Raw genomic sequence first — 21,044 nt, 5'->3', positions numbered from 1 at the left:
TCAAATCAAATTGCTAGTTTGAACAGTTGAGAGATGTTTTAGTATAAGGATCCTGAGGTAAGTTGGAAGAATGACTTGTCTCCATCTGCTGGCTAAACAATCCACCACACTATGAAGGTAAGGGATGATTTATTTGGAAGTCAGATTACTTTGTTTTTTTAGTTAATATCCTTTTGCTTAAAAAAAAGATTTTTAATTACAGTTAGATACATTTGTTTATCTAACAAATACCTTCACATGTGAGCAAAAATGTGATAACTGACAGCTGTTATGTTAGCATTTAGCATTAGCATTTCATTGTCAAAATTAATTATTACATTTTTTTATTATTCTTTTTATATATGTGCAGTATATTTTAAATGAAAAGTAATAATATAATAATAGAAACACAAATTGGTGTAAAGGATTTCAACAGTGTTCATGCTTCTTATTTTTTAATATTTAATATGACATTTATTTAGTTATTGTCATTTAGATGCTTACTTTTCTGCATGGTGATTGAAAATTTGACAGTACTTTCATATGTTACAGCGACTGTGAAAAACCAACAAGACACCGTCAGCTGAAATGCAGCTCCAAACTGATCGTGCAGAGTTTACAGTTGGCTGTAGACACTCACAGCTGTACCTCTTTCCTGACCGCCTTCATAAAGAAATGACAATGAACTGGGCCAAAGATTTTTTTATTTCATTGCTCCATAAGACCTGCTGCTGCTGATTTTCACTCCAGTTTGGCATACTTGAGCTTTTTCTTCTTGTTTTCCTTCCACTGACACTATTTCTGATGAGGCTAGATGGGCCAGTGGCCAAGTAGATGCATCTCTCATGTCCTGTATCAGGTTTAAAAAAAAAATCCTCTGAAAATGGTCATATATACGGAGCCCCGCAGGGGAGAAAAAAAATTAAGACGGACTTTTGCGAGATCTCGCAAAACAAACTCGGGATCTCGCAAAGTCCGTCTTAATTTTTTTTTCTCCCATGTCCCCTGCGGGGCTCCGTACATATACACCGACTGGACGGAAAAATTGGTGAAAAAGCAGCCATACCTTCAAAAGTCCAGACAACTATCACTCAAGACCTCTTAAAAAATTACAAATCTAGCTCCCTGGAAACAAAATATAAAGAAATGAAGGTTGGTTCAAGACTTGACATTAACTTGTTGGTTACTTGGCTTAAAACATTACCTGAGTAATATCATTACTACTACTGTAAATATCTGAAATCCGTGTCAAAACAAAAAACCTGTATGTAACTTAGTTTGATAAAAACCCGAGTCAAAATGTTGAGGAACATTTATTCACCAAGAGCAAATGAGATCAATGATCCACTTGTTTTCTTCCAGACACACAGTTACCATGCTACAACATAAATGTTAAGGTTTATACTTTATATGGGCCAAGTCTATGTACAAGCGACCTTAACCATTAAACCATTCCTTGCAAAATTTAATGGCTACATTACAACACCATACCAGTTAAAATCATAATCGATCATCATCTGAAACATGACCAAGTATGAAATAAATAAAATTCCAAAAAATGCATCATATAACCATTTCACTATAGTTACACTATATACTATATTGTCTTTTTATGGAGTCATTTCCTGATCATTGATCCATTACAATTTTTTTTTAAACACACAGTGCATTCAACTTAGAACATTTACAGTAGCATTTTTCAGTATCTCAATGAAAAAGCCATGACAGGAACATCTACGTTTCATCAAGGGTTACAGGAAACATCATACAAGGGCCACAGAGGTCAACATCCATACCGTTAATAGCAGAGGGTGGGCAACGGGAGCTCACCAATTGTAAACCATTAAAAACACATCATTAGCAGTCATGAAACTGACAAAGTGGCGAAGATGTTCATGGCGATTTATGGCAAAAATGTGTGGCAATATATGCAAATTCAGCAGTATGTAAAAATCTTTTACTCTGAGCTGCCTGTAGCACTGGCTCACAGATGATATGCCTGATGAGCATGGATTCAGAAAAGTCGACAATGAGGAACGATCACACAGCATCGGACAAAATATCAAAGTCATCGGACAGTTCAAAACACAGGAATGAGTTGAAAATAGAAATCCTCCATGCTAATTATTTTTTTTATAATAATAACTCCGAAGAGTGTAACATGTTTTTTTTTACCTAAACCGTCTTATCTAGAGTTAAAAACATGTTACCCTCCTAACCAGCACTGCTGCTGATAAATATCTGTTATTTCTACCTTTTAGCAGTTCTCATCAGAGCCAGCTGGATTACCTAGAGCTCCTTGGCTTCACGTAGCAGAAAAATAAAACTAACATAAAATAAATGTCTCTCAGTCTTAGTGAGCTGCAGTAGCTCTAAAAAATAGTTTTACTATTAGTACAAATCTTAGGTAAGGACAGGAAAACAGAAGAGAAGAAGAGCCTGGATGTGTCACCATAAAATAAATACAATCTATTGAAATGTTATTGTTTCATCTGCCCATTCTCATTAGTCGGGTGTCAGATAACGCTGTTTTGTCAAAGCCGAGGCTCATTTATGCACAAGGTGTCCTTTGGTGGCAGCTCACGATGCACCGGGTTATGGCACTGGTGACACAGAACTGTCACTTCCAACTTCATCATGCAAGGCTGCTATTTTAAAGGGAGGCCAACCAAGTAGTTTTTAGGGCTTAAACCTAACTGAGTGAAAGCACAAATTAAAAGAGGAAAAACACAAAGTGCCATGGCCTCTCTCAGTCCCTGGTAGGATTCCGTGCATGAGCAAGCTAGAGGTGTGTCCTCTCCCCTGTTTGCTGAGCGGCAGGTTGGTGTACCTGTTTCCCATCAACTCATTACCTCCTGCACATAAAAGAGCCCATTTGACATGAATTCATTGCCAAAGTGCTCCAGTCTGTGAACTCGTCTCTACGAGATAAGCAGATGACTCCCTGTGCTCTAATCGCTGCTCTCTGTTGGACTGCTGACATTTATGTTAAAATTAAAACTCTCTGAATCTGCTTTTTGGTTTTCAACTTGGTAAACCATGATACATAAGTTCAAACAAGAACCAAACCAGGGTCTCCTCCATGACAAAACTACAACTTATGCACCTCCACCCCTTCAGCCTCCTAACAGAGACTAACTATGGCCATTGCATTAAGGCACTGTCACCAAAGGACATTTTATCTTTAACCTGGAAACATTTATGGCATCTGACAAAACAACATTATATCACTCCTTGAGATGAGAACGTGTTGGTTATGTATGATTTTGTTTTTTTTTTTACTTCATGTATCCAGTGTCATCATCAATTTGTAGCTGGTGATATGATGAAACAACAGCGAACTGTACCATGGGGTTGAAATGAGCCATATTTGATTTAAAATACATTAAAAGACAATATGCATTAATGTAAAGTAACAATTATAACAACCTGCTCAGTGCTGCAGGAAAAACAGGGGGAAGTAGTCTGTCCTGCGATGAGGGGCTTTCAGAAGGAAGGAAAATGCCAAAGCGAATTACTAACTAAAGCAGAAACTCTAACGTCAGCAGAAATTTATAGCAAACTGTCTGCAAATAAAGCTCTGTGCCTTAATAACCTCATGATTGACATTAAAAACACTCTGGTGGGGGGCACACTAAAGACCACGCTGTAGGTATGACAACAGCAGGTGGCATTTTCAACTGAAGGAATATCGATTGCGAATCACAAGAGAAAAATGTAAATATGTATGACAACTTCTTGGAGGTTTGATGATGGCACCGACCACCTAAGCCAGCAAGCACTTCTCCAACCACCACCTCCCTGAGCCATGGCTCTCTGTTCCTTTAGCATAAAACATCTGGTAAACTTTATCCGCTCCTCATGTACTGTACTCATTTGAAAAAACTGCACCTGCATGATGGGCTTTGCAAAGTAAAAATGTTGCAAAGGATTAAAGAAAACGTGGAGACCTTTTTTTTCCAAACAGTGCATGCTACACCATAATGCAAACTATGGGAAAGGTAAGGTAGGGTAGGCGACCTGTGTGAGTAAAGGCTGAGAGATACAAAGGAAGAAATAAAAGGGATTTCTTCTCGTACTGGCGGGGAAATACGTAGCGGACCGATCAGAGAGGGAGGTATAAGGGATGTGAATTCATTAGTTCCTTTCATGGGCCATGCTTACTAGTCCCCTTCACCTCCGCATGGCTCTCTTTCTGAAGTGGAAAGATGTTTTGCCCCTTTCGTTCATCTCACTGAGGTGGAGCAGGGAAGCAGGCAGGACCGCAGGCCAGGATCGATGGGAACGGAGGGTTAGTTGAAGCCGGGGTCGGTGCGGTAGGAGTGGTGCCCATCTGATGTTAACTGGGTTGTCTCTGTCGCTGACGGCTGCAGCACTATAGGTTCACCACCAGCCTCTGTACGACAAACACAAGGAATATTTCAAGTGCTTGTCAGATGAAAAATCACTCACCGGACACATTGTTAGGTACACCTGTTTAACTGTATTTCAGGAACTGCTAATCTACTATGATTTTCCCACACAACCATCTCTATAGTTTACAGTGAAGAGTCTGAAAAGAGAAAATATCCGGTGAGCAGCAGTTCTCTGTATTCTCTGATGTCAAATAAGAATTGTCAGACTGTTTTGAGGTGAGGGAAAGCCAACAGTGACTCAAATAAACACTTGTTAGAACCAAGGTATACAGAAGAGCATAACATGATGAACCTTGAAGCAGATGTGCTACAGGAGCAGAAGAACACACTGGTTGTCAATCCTGTCAGCTAAGAACAGGAAACTGAGACTACAATTCACACAAACTCACCAAGCTTGGACAATAGAAGACTGAAAAACATTGTCTGGTCCGATGAGTCTTAATTTCTGCTGCAGTTGGATGCTAGGGTCAGTATTTGGCATAAACAATGTAAAAGCGTAGCTCCATCCTGCCTTGTAGTTCAGCCTACCTGAGTGCTGCTGACTCTATGACCACAGTGAACTTGTCTTCAACTGGCTTAGTCCACCAGGAATCACAAAACCCAAATCATCTCAAAATATATGGTTTCTTGAATATGATAGTGTGTTTAGTGTACACAGTGTGCAGCCAGCAAATCTCCAGCACCTATGTGATGCTATCATGTCAATATGGCCAAAAATCTCTAAGGAATGCTTCCGGCACCTTGTGGAATCTATACCAAAGAGAAGTAAGGCAGTTCTGAAGGCAAAAGGGGTCCAATCAAACACTAGCAAGGTGTAAAATGTACAATGCTATTAATTAAAATACTTAAATAAAAATTATTCAATAGCCAGCAGCAAGACTTCTTACAGGAAAAGCAAACATAATACACCAGCCTGAATGCCTTTGCACTGGCTTCCTCTTTGTTTTAGAAGAGATTTTAAGATTTTCCTTATTACATTTAAAGCTCTTTGCAGCCTGTATCCAGAAAACATATTGGAGCTGCTGTACCCATAACACCCCAAGTGTAGTCTGAGATCCTCAGGCAGGAGCCTGCAGACTGTTCCCACCCGTTTCCAGCAAGAGTTAGATTTTTTGGATTTTGAGTGTGTGTGATTTATGTGTTTTTGTGACACTCTTTGTAGCACTGTTATTTTTATAAGTGCTATACAAAAAAAAAACGTACTTGTGAGAAGAAAAAAACAAACAAAACGGTGCTCGTTCTCACCTCTCTCATCAGATTGCAGCTGAGCCTCCAGGTCCTCAGGGGACACATAAAAGTCCTGCTCCTGGCCCTCTCGAGGCCGTGGTTTACATCTTCCACAGCAGCAGTTACAGCAGCAACACAGGCAGCAACAGAAGTAACAGCCAGTGGCCAGGCCACACAATACAAACAGAGCCTGTAGGAAACAGATTCATGAAATAAAGGTTAAGACAAGAGGTGTAAAAGGTTGTACAAGAGCAAACAGTAAACAATCCTGTCTTACCTTTGCCCACCAGCTAGAAAGGACAAAGTAAGTGTTAACATTCTCCTCTCCAAACTGCTCTGCCACATATAGCCCTAGAGAGCCATATTTATCGTAAATGTTACGCTTCGTGGGGTCATTCAGGATGGCGTGGGCGTTGTTTATCTCCTTGAACTTATCTGCGGCCTCTGGATTGTCGGGATTCTTGTCAGGGTGGAACTTTAATGCCAGTTTCCTGCAGAATGCATCACAGTCAGCTTTACAGGTTATCAGACCTTTCTGTGAGCTAAGCCAGGTGAACAGAGTAAAACCTCACCTGTAAGATCTCTTTATATCATCCGTCGTGGCCATCTTGTCAACTCCCAACACATGGTAGAGAGACTCACCCGCGGTGGACAGAGAGCGCTGCCTCTGCTGCTCACTCATGATGCCTCACGTCCACAGGCTGCACACAGAAATGCACAAAATTAAGAGGCACTGCTTGGACTGTTTTACCAGGACGTACATTCATTCAACTAAAGTGAGGCCCTTGTGATTCCATGCTCTCTGCTGCAGGCAGGCAACAGCTGGTCCTGTGCTGTCTGGATGAAATACAGATGTCCAGTACTTACTAGAAACACCCAGCTGTGTGGGAAATAGATGGAAAATAGGTCCTGGATTTGGGAAAAAATAGTGAATTTTTCTCCTTTTTTATTTTGATGATATAAACTTTAGATTTTCAGCAGGAGATAAATTCTCCTTATTGATTTTTGAAGGTGTGACATCTTGGCAGGACCCCTGATGCATATGCTGCTTTAAGTAAATCAGCAGCTGACACCCATAGAGACAACGCACTGCAACAGCACAGGCTTCATCAAGTGAAGACCAGAAAACACACTCTTTAAAGAAGACAGAAGCCTCCAAATGGGTGTCATCTCGACACAAATCAACAGCTACTACGCTGTTTGAAGCCCTATAATGTCTAATTTCTTAAATTTTCATCAAAAACTACATGTTCAGTCAAGCGGCTGTCAAATTTCCACTCGTCACGAATCGCATCCCGCTCCAAAAGATGTCTATAGGAAGGATTAGACTCTGGGTACGATGCTGAGAGCATAATCTCCGTGCAAGCATCAGCAGCAGCACTGCTATAGCGCACAGCATCCATGTTGGTTCGCTTCCCCGGCCTGCTCTTGATGCAAGACAAGAATGGATCGTCAGCAGTTATTTTCAAGGACAAGGACCAGAGAATCGAGGAAGAAAGGAAATAATGGAAATGCAGGAGGAGGCTCACCTTTCAGTAGGCTCTAATGCGCTGCGAAACTAACGATCCCAGCAGGTTATGATTTTAGACAGTGCAGCGTGACTATGGCCGCATCTCCTCGCACGTACCCGGACCCTCTCTGGCTCCCACTACACAACCATGGACAGTGCAGCAGTCCGCTGGCTCCGCCCCCCCACCACCCCACGACGACCCGACGTGCGCGTGCACGACGGGGAGGATGCTAGAGGAAAGATGTGCAGCTCCGCATTTGTCGTGAAAGCTAAAAAGGGAGTTCCTTTAAAAATATTACATTTAATTTACCCACTGGAAGTTGTATAAGAAAGATTTAAAATGGATACTGAGTTCTATGGAGGGCCAGGAGTGACTAAATGAATTAATTAAATACACCATCAAATTGTTAAATGTGTCATTAAATTAAATTGGAATTAATTAATTAAATAAATATTTATACCACATTTAATTAATTAATTATTGACACATTTAATTAATTATTTACTGATGTATTTATTTAATTCATTTTGGCAGTCCTGACCCCTGGCTGTTCATGAATTAGTTTTATCTTTCAGCCTCGCCCGTCAAACTCAGGGGGCGGGGTTATCGCTGATCGAGTCAAAACTTTGGCCTGGTGGCCCCGTTTCTGCACACCAGCAACCCCCGGCATGTAGAAAGTAACTGAACTGTACTTTGAAAAAATCTGTTTGTGTGTCAGCAAACACGCTTTTAATATTTTTTTTTAGCCGAGAATGTAGTGGTTTATTTTTCAGATATCTGGTCGGATTGTCAAGATACAGCCTCTTTGCAAAAGTGCTTTGATGATTTCGGATTGGGTGAATGAATGAATGAATGAATGTGATTGGTTGAACAGGTGTTCGTGATCTGTGTTCTGCGTTATCTGCATTTCCATCAGCGTAGGAAACTCAGCAGCAGATTAGAATCAAGTATAATACAATTTTTACATTTAAGAAATCACCAAATTAATAATTTGGTGATTTTGTGAGTAATCAATAACCAAATTGACAATGCAACACACTGTTTGTGCAGAGATTTACAGCACAATGCTCATTTACAACACATTCCTCCATCATTCCCCCTTTTAAACACTTAAAACATGCAGCAAATAAAAGACTGAGTGAAAATGTGGCACTTCCTGCTGAGTTTAAAAATCAAACCAGTTTAAGTTTGTATTCTCTCAGCTGCAGACTCGCTGCTGTTTAAATGTTTGAGAGTTAAGATTGGATATAAAACAAACGTCAAACATAAACTCAGTCTACATACACACTTGATATGAGGTCAGCAATTACAGTGTCTGTGTCCTGTTTTAAGATCATTTATGTAAAATTGTTGTTTAAATTATAGTTTCGGAGTATCATACATAATGCCCACGTGAGGTGTGTGACTGTACACCACTATACTGAAATAAATCAGCTATTACTGAAATACACCTGCTATATAATAAACTATGATATACATGTGAAGGTGGGATTAACATGTTTAGTTATAAAGGACAGCTTCCTGCCTTTAGTCTCATTCATGAGCAGTATTAGTTCTCTTCTAACATCCAGAAGTCTGCACAATGTGTTTCATAGTTTCTAACAAGCCTTTGAGAGTTAAAGGTAACATGACCGAAACACCAACAGTAGTAATAAGGGGGCATTAGTCCAAGATGGCGGCCAACCAAACCGGTTTGACAACCGGTTTGACCGGTTTCGTGTGCGTGCGCATGCACGTTCAGGTGTGCTCGGGGGCATGCTAGTTCATGTGTGGAAACACACAGGGCGTCAGAGGGGTTATATGAGTTTATGTGTTTTTAACTGGGTTTTAATTTAATCAAACCATAGGATTTTTTAATTAAACTATTTTTATCACTTAGGTGTATCTCAACATTCAGTTATGCAGACATATGTGTTCTTAAAAGCAATTCTTTGTTTTGCGGGCGGAGTGGAAGCTGTTTTGGTTCACAGTGCACCTTAACAAACAGGGGATGCTTTTTATTTACATCTAGTCAAAAGTGTTGGTAATAGTGTTTTAGTCACACTAATTTTGTGATTCTGACAATATCTCAGCTTGCAGTGATGCAAGCATTTTATTTTAAAAACGGCACAAATGGGAATTTCTTCTGAATGGGTAATGTCAGCATGTTCACAAGCGTTTCATTTAATCAAACCCCTAGTTTTAATTTAACTAGTTTTTACGCATCTACTGGGGTTTCTTTCCAGGGTTGATGCGATCATTTTATTTAAAAATCGGGATTTCGGAATGTTGAACTAAGAGGGAGACAAAGCCAGCTAGTTTTTAACACAGTAAATTGTCACAAATAACATTCAGTCCTTTAGAAAATAAATGCTATAAGCAGGCAGTATAACTCTTTCAAACTAATTGCGTCTTAATCAAACTAATTTTATAATTCTGATGTCTCCTCATGCAGCATGCATGCATTTTATTTTAAAAACGGCACAAGTGGGAATTTCTTCTGAATGGGTAATGTCAGCTTGTTCACAAGCGTTTCATTTAATCAAACAACTAGTTTTAATTTAACTAGTTTTTACGCATCTACTAGGGTTTCTTTCAAGGGTTGATGCGATCGTTTTATTTAAAAATCGGGATTTCGGAATGTTGAACTAAGAGTGAGACAAAGCCAGCTAGTTTTTAACACAGTAAATGGTCACAAATAACATTCAGTCCTTTAGAAAATAAATGCTATTGGGCTACTTCTAAAACACGTTGCACACGATGTCACCTTTCCCCCCAAAGCAACCAGTATCGCTCTTTTCAAACTAATCGTGTTTTAATTAGAGATGGCACGATACCACTTTTTTATGTCCGATACCGATACCGATATCATAAATTTGGATATCTGCCGATACCGATATGAATCCGATATAGTGTATTTTTTAATCAATAAAACGTTTTTTTAATATCTTGCTGCATTTTGTATAAGTTTATACTCAAGTTTAAATAAATAACAACACTAAAGATATTCTGTTATACCTGTATGTAAAAAAAATACACTGCGCCCAAAATATTTCATAGTTCAGCAACACTGATCAATCTAATAAACTTAAACCTACCCCATCCTCCCTATTCTGGTATTTTAAAGAGTACTTAGCAGAAATATTAAGCAACAGAACTAATAGGGTTGCAAACTCCCAGCAAAAAAAAATAGGGAACCACCCCCCCACCCTCCACCTCATGATGCTTAATCAATGTAATCAAATTTAATTTAATGCAGGGGGGAAAATGCACAGAAATAAATTATTTTTCAAGAATAATTAAATAGATTCAACATCTTTCTTCAACAGAATTGCAGACTGCACAGATGGTACCTTCCCAAAGGAAAAAGTAGTATAGCTTACTAGGCTATATTAGACTTAACAGTTACTATATACAGTAATGGACTACTATATATTTTACATCAGATTAAAACTTTGGGTGTAAGATTCAGATAATTATTTATTAAACGCTAGACATTTTAAATGAGAATAAGAAAGAAAAGTATGTCTGTGTGCCCCCTTTTCCCTGTTCATGCCCTATCGGCCCCCCTGGCTAAACTTTGCTAGATCCGCCCCTGCACAGTTACCAGCCGTCAGCTACGTAGAAAAGGATCCTGGTGTAGAAAGTAATATTAAATAAATTCTAACAACAGCTTATCAAGCTTAATAGTGCTGCTGTTGTTCAACCGCTGGTTTCCTCTTTCTGGTGAGAAGTGGGCGAAAAACTAAGAAGAGACTCGCGACAGAAAAGCCGATCAGCTGATCATTGATCAGTTTCACGATTGAAGTAGCTGCAGGAGAGAGAGAGAGAGAGAGAGAGGGGGGCAGTTCCTCCATATATCGGTTGTTAAGCTTAACGTGGGAATGCTTTACAAACATTCAGAGATGAACTTACACACTTGCTTTACTTCTCTCTGGGATAACTTCCTCGGAGATGAAATGCTGGTTTGGTAGCGAGGCTACAAATACACACAGCCACTCTATCACGTGATGCATACTGCTGCGATGTGCTAGGTTATGAGCCGAGTTATGTGTAGCAAGTTTTGTGAGGTGCTTGTTTGATATTTAATGGATCGATTACATTTTTATCCGATCCAGTAATTTGGGTCAGTATCGGACCGATACCGATACATAATATCGGATCGGTCCATCTCTAGTTTTAATCACACTCATTTTGTGATTCGGATGTCACACCTTGCAGCGATGCAAGCATTTTCTTTATTTAAAAGCGGATCAAACGGGCATTTCTTCTGTAAGGGGTTTCGTGGTTTCAGAGTAGTTTTTAACACAACAGATGGTCGCAAATAACATTCAGCTCTTTAGAAAATAAACGCTGCAGTGATACTTCTAAAACCAGTCGCCCAGACCGGCTCCGTCTTTTCAACAGCTGGCTAATTGTTTGAATTTGTTCAGGATTACAAAAGCCCACCGTGGGTATCATTTAATTGTTGGGATTCCTTAGGAAAAGGTAAAAGCCGGCAGGTGTACCAGTCGAGCAAGGCCGGGACCCAACCTATTGTTTAAAGTGGTCGGTATTCGGCTCTTTTTGTAATTCCTCGACAAGGTAAAAGCCCCGCAGATGTACCAGTCGAGCAAGGTCTCGCCTATTTTCTGAAGTAGCCAGCAACAGCGGTCACTTAGGCCTATCTTGGCCAGTTACACCGGATCTCAGCAACTGCGTGCCCCCACCCTCATTGTTTTAAACTTGCACAGCAAGGTGATACCCTGCAGGTGTATCCCCCCAGACTTATAGGCACCCCATCTATTGTTTTGGAAGCACCCGGTCCTATATGAAGCGTTCCTGAGAGCGTGAGACCCTTGCCATTTCGTGTCAGGACCAGCGCCGGTGCAGACCATTTTCTACCCACACAGAGCGTTTATGACCAGCCAGTGTTGCTTATGCATAAGAGAAAAGCGACAATACAACGAGGTTCTCTGCTCCAAGACATCCGCGGTCCTTTCACACGGTAAGCACGTGTGTTATAGCCAGCGCTTCATAAATGTCTGTCTGGCAGCGCAGATTATTCAAACTGTTTTTAAAACGTGACTCATTTGTTGTCCAAAAAACATTTCATTTGCTAAGTTACTGATTTAAAAATATATTTTTTTGAATTTTTTGCTGGATGTCAAACATATGATAGACTCTTGAGTATATTTATATAGCAAAATTCACAGTGGTATAACCATGTTAAATAAAAGATGCCCAAGTGTGCACCAATGCACTCTAATGCAAGCCTTTGAAATGTATGTTGATAAGTACATGAAGCATACATCTACCTCTATAGTTGAAAAGAGTCTGTATCCATACTTTGTGGATCTGCTGATTTGTTTTTAATGTGGCACTTTTTTCACCAACCGCAGATGATGAAATCCTCTTTATTTGAGAAAGTGTCCCTAAGCTGTGGCTACTCATAATTACTGAGTTCCCTAGCCACTTCTTTACTATGTCAGCAAACTTTCTGAACAGGAAAGGTATCGTAGATTTAAAGACACATCTTCATTGAAGCAAAGGCAAAAAATTGGAATGAATTTTATGTGGCTGTTCATATTAATTCCAACAAAGAGTGAAAATCCAAAAGCTGCTGCAATCTTTTGTATTAATGATCTCTCTCTCTCTCTCCCTCCCTGTGTGTGTGTGTGTGTGTGTGTGTGTGTGTGTGTGTGTGTGTGTGTGTGCAATGCTGCGTGTGCTACTATGCGAGTGTGTGTGTGTGTGTGTGTGTGTGTACAGGAGAAAGGTGATGGCTGGAGCTATTTTTTTTAATGCATTTCGAATCAACTTTTTTTGTTTTACAAGAAGTGTATTTCATACATTGGAATAAATGTATTCTTTTCTATACTTTATAAGTATGAAACTCTAAAGATTTTAAGTTCATGCACATTGTGAAACAAGAATCTAAATCTTTGTGAAACAATGATTTCTATAAAAGCATGTTGTTTATGGGGATAATGTGAAAAATCTTTTGCGGGCTCTAATAATGATCAGTGGTAATTGAAGAGGAAGCTTGAACCCTGGCTCTGGACATTTTCATGACAAGTGACAGTGCAGACATCTGCTAACGAGAGAACAAGTTTTATCATCATAACGACTGCGAATTTAAGCATCGTTAAAGTGTCACTTCAGCAATGCTACCGGAGAAAGAAGTGTTGACTCATGTTTTTTAATAGAAGACTTAAAACACTAAACTCTAATTTCAGGGGTTTATTTTAAGTTTACAGAATATAACATCTGGTAAGACGATGAGTTTTTACTTCTCACTGTCTGTGTTATGTGTATCCATTTATCATGTGTGCTTTGCTCTGTAAACTGTAAAATGTTTCATTGTATTCATGAAATAAACCAGAATTTCAAATATCCGAATCTTTTACTGTTTTTCTGCTTTTGTTCACTCCAAGTTTGACAAAACCCACAGCTCACTAACTATGTGGAGCAATCTCAGTGTATTTAGCTGCTTTTTCCCTAAACACAATCAGTTGACTGAGAGAAATGCCTGTAGTCATCCACTCTGGTCATTGTCAATGTTGAAGGAGATTTGTTCCATAGACACCTTATACTAGCGTTTCCTACACTTAATCCAACACTGCTATGTTCTATTTAAACCCAGATTCCTTTTATAGTTTGCAGTGAAATTTCTTAAACCATTATTTAATGGGACAGAAGTACAAGTCACTCTTTACTAACACACTGTAGATAAGTTTATTGCTGAACGACACAGCTAGCAGTCTCACACACTCTTTAGATTTTTGAGGTTTTGTGTGTGATGGTTTTGCCTCTCACACCTTACCCCTTTCTCCCAGTATCACAACAGTATGACTCCCAAAGTACGACTCAGTAAACAAACAAGGACTCTAAACTCAGAACAGAAAGATACAGTTGGAAGATTAGTGATTGCTTTTATGATGCGTAATAAACTACACCCTCTTCTTCTCTGTATTTATGTTGTTTGTGTGCGTGCATGTGTGTGTGTGTGTGTGTGTGTGTGTGTGTGAATGCCTTAGAAGTCAAAGTATACATTAGCCATACTTACAAAAACATTTTTAATTTCATTTAGAACTGAGATTCTAAGTTGTAAGCAGAAATCTTATGCTCAACCAGGAGTATGTTTCCCCACTTTCACAATGCTGAGGCATCAAATCCATGATCCAACAGATGGTTTGTCACACGTGGGCGAGAAGGGCAAGCCACCCCTTACTTACACAACCTCACACACTATAGATTTTTAAAGCTCTTGTGTACAACGGTTTAGCTAAAGATATAACTTCTACTTTTGATAAAGATCACTCCCTCTGCATATTTCTTAAGAAATTAAGCGTCTTTACTGGGATATTTATTGTCAAACTATGCGATTTTCCAAATGTGTGTGGAGTAAAATGTTGTGACCAAGAATCATTCAGGATTAACAACACAAACTGTTTTGATAGCAGAAACAGTCTGTCTTATAGTTCCCATACTTTACCGCTAGTTTTACAAACACATTCTTCTTCATATCGGTTTAATTGGTTTTTTATGAAACTGATTTTCAATAGTACAACCAACGTCTAACTTTTCCTTGCTCCCCAGTATAAATGCAAGAATTTTGCAGACTTTATTGAAACTGTCACAATTTAACACTCAATGCCATAAACAGAGTTGATCCATGTTTCTATGGACAGTGTTTCATACATCAACAGCTCTGAAAATCACTTTTAAAGTAATGTAGAACATGATCTCTCTCACTCTCAGCGTCTCTAAAAAACCCAGCAAACTGACAATCACCTCTAAACAAGGGGGTTAGTTTATAGGCTTTTTGTTTGTTTGTTTGTTTTGTTTTTTATTAGCCGCAACACCATGTAATGCATGGATGTTAGACTCTTTCACCAGACCATGTTGCTAGCCCAACCACCAGGCTCAGGGTCTCTGAACTCTAACCCTGGCTGCCAAATGTGCCTCTGACCCTCTTGTGCATGTTCACCACCAGACTAAGTTTGTAGTCTCACCTACTAATATTATTTTATTACAGGGCAATATTCAGCTAGGTTACTACTTTGACTTTCTTACTTTGAGCACATTTCTGAGCCCATACATTATCAAACTTTTACTTGAGTATTTCTGACACTAGCAGCTATACTTCTACTTAAGTAAAAAAAAAAAAGCCTGCACTATCGGTATAAAGCTGTCTGTAATTCTTTAACAGTTCATGCAACAATTATAAATTAAACCTGCACCACAGCTAACTCTTTTTAATAACCAATAACAGGTGTATTTCTTAGATCTACTGATACAGCCAAAACTCTCTGCTTGTATAATGCCATATTCTCTCCCAGCATACCCTTGACTCACAACAGGGTGATTCCCAAAGTACGACTCAATAAACAGAGACTCTAAAACCAGAACAGAAAGATAAAGTTGGAAGATCAAAGATTAAGGTTTGTGTTTTTATAGCACAAAGTAAACTGTCCCCTTGTCTTCTAGGCCTTGGCGTGCGTACCTTAGAAGTCAGATTATACATTAGTCATACTTCCAAAAACATTTTGAATTCCATTTATAACTGAGATGTCAAGCTGTTATCAGACATCTTGTGCTCACCAGGAGCATGTATCCCCAACTTCAAAACCTTAAGGTGTCAAATTCACAAACCCAACATGGGATCATTCAACACAGGGGCCAGAAGTGCATGAACATGAACACATGAACTAGCATGCCCCCGAGCACACCTGAACGCGCATGCGCACACACAAACCGGTCAAACCGGTTTGGTTGGCCGCCATCTTGGACTAATGCCCCCTTATTACTACTACCAACATCAAAAAACAAAACAAAACACGTCACACAAATCATATATTAACCTCATTTATTTTTATTTTGGTAAACTCTGAAAATTCTAACAGACAGCTGCTGCTTAGAATACAGTTGAATAACTATTAACAAACAGATGATGTAATATTTCTGGACAGACTGGAGTCTTTCAGTATCCGAGGCTTCTCCTCTTGGTGGAAATTCACCTTCTCGTTCCTCCTTGCATAAATTTTTTTTTAAAATTCAAAATTCACGGTTAAAAAAATCCAACACATATGAGCACCAGATAATAGGGAAAATCGAATGGTTCAGTCTAACATGTGCTCCAGTGAGACATTAAACTTCAGTAAAATTATGCAGTTATGAAACTTAACTGTAATCTGAGCCAAACTGATTTCCTCAGTTGTAAATAAAACAGTGAAGTAAACGTGACCCAACAGACAGAACCTGAGTGAATTATGTCCAGTGTTTAAACTCTACAGAGAGCTAAAACTCAGCGGAGGTTTTAAAGCCTTGTGCCGGTGATTGGATATCAGCTGCTCATAAAGTGGGTTCGCCTATAAAGTGCTGTGCGGTTTTCTAAGTGTCCATCGCTCTCCGTTTAAATCCTGTTTGTCATCTTTAACCCAGGTCAGTCACTCTGAGGGAAACACAAGCTGCAGCAGCTCTGCGCTCAGGAAACAAACTACATTTACTTAAATGGCTTAGAGAGCCATTTGAGCCTTAAATTAGAGTACTTTTAAATACAGGAACATGTTTAAAGGACAAAAATGAACATCCAACTTTGACTGTAAGACAAACAAAGCATTGCATGCGTGTTTTCAAACTGTTCCTCAGATGGGCAGGATATCACTATTGGACTGTCTAACATGCCAACTCCCAGAAGGACTGAGACAAGTGACAAAAGAACAGAGCAGCATTCAGTGACCACCACACATGAGCATGTTCCTGCAACATTCAGCATCTGATTCTTGTTCATCTGTGTGCTTCTGCTTTTGGTAAGTATACTTACCTAACTACAGTAACTATAAAGCAGTCACTCTAAACACATGCTGCGATCCAGTTCTAACTACCTGGTTACTTGGTGTCAGTTATTTGGTTTGTTTGTTACTCACAAAGATCACCAAACTCAGACATTTTACATTCTGTATGTGTTTTCATCTTTACCAGCCACACTCTAACTGCAATTAAGAGTTTATTAAATATTAAAGGGGTGCAGATTGAGCCAGCTTTTGAATTTCTATGAATTACTATGAACACTTACCATATTCTACCTGTACAATAGCGAGCAGAACTAACACTGGAAAAATACACCATCACATAGTTCATCAAACTCACATAGATAAACCTTATTCATGATATAACAAGGTAACAAGGTGAACAATGAAACAGTAACAGTCTAAAAAAGTGGATTCTAAACTCCAATTCAGTCAATTCTATAAATGTGCAAAGACTCATTCAGTAGAACTGCAGACCCCCAAGTCTTCATCATTAAACCTCTAGTTGCTTCATTTTTCTGTTTTATATCAGATACTTTAAAGGTTTGTGTGTGTTGTGAATGGCTATGAAAGGCCTTTTCTTAAAGACCAAAGTTGGGTTTGAATTCGAGTTACAGCAGACAGTCGCCACTTTGAAATGGAACGCAGCCCTCCAAAGGGAGACGGCTAACATGAGGAATTGAACACGCCGTCCACCCTAGCCCACAGCAACCACCATAGAAACCGCCTAGTATATGACCTTAAAACACATGTCCTTTCTTCATAACTGTCAAAAATATGAAATAATTTACAAAGAGTGAAAGTGTTACAGCTGCAGAGGGCTTTGGCGGTATCTTTGGAATCTGTTTAATAATATACAATATAATGTAACCATGGAGACAGAGTCAGTCATGTGAGCTAGCGTGCATGTTTACTGCAGTGAATGAGGCGATTGTGTGCACAGCGTCCACACACTGCACAGGGTCAGGACATGACTTCAATATTGTTTTATACAAAATAAAGTTGTTAACAAAACATTCTGTGTCTCCCAAATAAGCACAGCCGTTCATGTTTGTCATTACGCGTTTATTTGTAAGAAAAATGATGAACTTCACATTGTGCACCTAATCGAAGCACATTTGATAAGTCTGTTTCATTCCTTTGCACCATGAGAGCTGGAGTAAACATATATCCTGACAATTAAAGTTGAGCAAACTTCAGTGAAATCATAAAACAGTAGACACAGGTAGAAATGGGATCAGATTCATCTCTGCATAGTCAAAAGCAGATACCTCCTGTGTTCAGTCCATCATATGAAAAAGGAAACTGTAGCACGGTCCATGTGCTTTTGCATCCATGGCTAAAATGTTCTCAAGCAGCTCAGTCTCAGAAATGTCTCTAAAGTAGACATGTACAGTGTAGTATAAGCACTGAAAGATCATAGAGGAAACTCTACCATTTATGTCAAACTAATGTTGGAGAAACAAAACACAAAGGCTATGTTTGGTTTTAAGTGAACTGTACATTAAGAGGGCGACAAAGACAACATGTATACAGGAGTGAAAAAAAATTCAGAAATGCAACATATGTGGAGACAAATTCAAAAATGAAAAATGCAACAAACATCTCAGTTACAGTTTGGATTTTGTGTTTCACTTAACATTTGTGTTTATACTCTTGTAAATGTGTTGCTCTCATATAACACTGTGCTTTTTATTTTCAAGGCAAAAGTGAAATAACATAAAAATACATAAATGAATTTTTTGGCAAATATGTAAAGCAGTTTACAATGTCATGTGCAGAAATAGTTTTGTAAATAAAAATAATCATGCAGAGCAGCAGCCTATGGGAGGTTGTTTCTGCCACTGAGGAAGTATACATAACCCAAGGTTTTATTTTATGGATGTTGTTTTTCAGTGGCAGAAACAACCTTCCATATAGCATAATAGCTAATTGCATACAAGAGCTTGTATGTTTGATTGAAAGCTGATCTTTATGAAGTGTGAAATGCTGAGTAATGGTAAAATACAACTTTAAAGCCACTACAAATGAAAGATTGCTCTCTACTTGAGTTTGCAGAATTTAGTGGTTTTCACACCTGAGAAAAGCCAAAATCCAGCATAGAGCGGCTGAGTGAACGTAGTGTGGACTCTGTGGAGAAGAGTCATAGTTTCAGATACACTGTAGAAGGACAGGATGCCCGCACTGTGATCCAGGTACACTCCTATTTTGGAGAAGTGAGGACCTGAGATGGAAGTGTGGCTGTTGTTGTGCCAAAATTCACATGCTTTTTTGTGACAACTCAAAGCCCAACTTTTCTCATTGCGTCCAAATTTACATTCATCCCCCCACCCTGCTCTGCCAATATTTTTGTAGGCGACTGCAATGTGAGATCCTATCCCTATCCACTCCACCTCCCAGTAACACCGTCCAGTCAGACTATCTCTGCTCAGAACCTGAGACCATGCAGTGAATCGATGTGGATGATTAGAATAAGACTGCTGTTGTTTCATTAATGTTGCCTTTCTGTTCCCCTCTGATAAGTGCAGCCATTTGTTTGCTGTGTTTGGATCCAAGGTGATTGCACGTGAATAGTTTAAGAATCCAGCTCTGGTCGTTGGCTCTGGTTTTGGAACTGACAGTAAAACATCCACCTGAGTGACTATGAGTGAGAAGTTTGACCATGTCTCACTCAGGATATCCTGTAGCTTATATCTGGTTTCTGACACAGCTGCTTTCACATCCTCAAAGTACCTCAGAGGACGGATGTTGATGCTAGATGAGTCTGTAGGCTGTCTGAGTGGTGACAGTAAAGGATGGTTGTGCAGAAACAGATTGTGATCCTCTGTGTCTATGAGCTGCTTCAGCTCAGCATCTTTCTTCTTCAACTCAGCGATCTCCTGCTCCAGCTTCTCCTGAAGCTCTTTGACTCGACTCACTTCAGTTTCTTGCTGGGATCTGATCTGCCGCTTTACATCAGAGCTTCTTTTCTGGATGAGACGAATCAGCTCAGTGAACATCTTCTCACTGTCCTCTACTGCTTTATCAGCGGAGAAACTCATTGCCCTGACCTCCAGCTCAAGCACATTCACTTCTTTCTCTCGGTCCTGGATTCTTTGCTGGATTTGCAGTCGACTCACCTCGAGCGCTCTTTGCCTCTCAGACCTTTCTGCTACAGCTGAAACCGTTTCATGGCCTTTATGTTCATCTAAAGAGCAGACATAACAGATACTCTGCTGATCAGTACGGCAGAAAATTTTCATCACCTCACTATGAAGAGAGCAGATGTTCTCCTGGAGCCTCTTGAAGGGGTCTGCCAGTTTGTGTTTCTTTAAAAGAGCCACGTCATAATGAGGTTGAAGGTGCTGCTCACAGTAAGAGACCAGGCACACCAAACAGGACTTCACAGCTTTTAGTTTTCTTCCTGTGCAGAGATCGCAGGCTACATCTTCAGGACCAGCATAGCCCTGATAAACAGAAGCAGCTTGGAGTGCGGTCTTCTTCAGCTCCTCCACTAACTCTGCTAACATTGTGCTTTTCACCAGGAGAGGTCTCGGTGTGAAGGCCTGCCTACACTGAGGGCAGCTGCAGATTCTCTTCTTCTCTTCATCCCAGTGGGTTTTAATGCAGTCCATGCAGTAGCTGTGTCCACAGGGAATTGTGACCGGATCCTTTAGTATATCCAAACAGATTGAACAAGAGAAGCTTTCTGGGTGCAGCTGAACTCCTTTCTGTGCCATTTCACCTCTCAGCGTCTGTGCCTGTGTGAGTTTCGTTTCCTGAGAACTTAAACTGCTCTGACCACTGAATGTAAGAATTGTGTTTGCGCAATACACTTCACCACATTTTGGTTACGCCCATCTCTAAACTGCAGGTCCAAAGGGGAGGGAACACACAAATGTTTAGACAGAGAGGAGCTCCGGTATTTAAAGAAGAAGTGTTAGAAGCTGTTTTTCATTCCAAGAAGAGGAACAGTACTCTGTGTTTAGGCTGTACTCAGTTAAATGTCATATATAGTCAAGTAAAGACAGCTATAACATTTAAAACAACAGCAATTGACCCAAAGTCAGATACAGACACATGAAATAAACTGCATTTTCCATACCAGTCACACAGAACGGGACACACAGAACACATATTCTTTTTTTAAATCTTTGTTC

The 21,044-nt window shown here is 39.6% G+C and overlaps 2 protein-coding genes across 2 annotated transcripts; both read right to left on the bottom strand.

The window, feature by feature from the left end:
* Window positions 1-1,276: 1,276 nt before the first annotated feature.
* On the bottom strand, window positions 1,277-7,310 carry dnajc5aa (DnaJ (Hsp40) homolog, subfamily C, member 5aa). Its single transcript, XM_084917447.1, has 5 exons — window positions 7,151-7,310; window positions 6,194-6,322; window positions 5,899-6,112; window positions 5,640-5,811; window positions 1,277-4,375 (listed from the first exon to the last, which is right to left on the bottom strand). The coding sequence occupies exons 2-5, from the start codon at window positions 6,301-6,303 to the stop codon at window positions 4,272-4,274; spliced, it is 600 nt and encodes a 199-aa protein (XP_084773573.1). The 5' UTR covers window positions 6,304-6,322; window positions 7,151-7,310; the 3' UTR covers window positions 1,277-4,271.
* A 10,639-nt stretch (window positions 7,311-17,949) lies between these two features.
* Window positions 17,950-20,676, bottom strand: LOC146364724 (tripartite motif-containing protein 16-like). Its single transcript, XM_084918210.1, has one exon. The coding sequence runs from the start codon at window positions 20,622-20,624 to the stop codon at window positions 18,948-18,950; it is 1,677 nt and encodes a 558-aa protein (XP_084774336.1). The 5' UTR covers window positions 20,625-20,676; the 3' UTR covers window positions 17,950-18,947.
* Window positions 20,677-21,044: the final 368 nt, after the last annotated feature.

Source organism: Perissodus microlepis, chromosome 20 (assembly GCF_051167445.1).
Source record: "Perissodus microlepis isolate ML-2025 ecotype Zambia chromosome 20, ASM5116744v1, whole genome shotgun sequence".
NCBI classification, from domain to species: domain Eukaryota; kingdom Metazoa; phylum Chordata; class Actinopteri; order Cichliformes; family Cichlidae; genus Perissodus; species Perissodus microlepis.
Note: the sequence above shows the minus strand (reverse complement) of the source record. Positions and strands in the feature narration are given on the sequence as shown.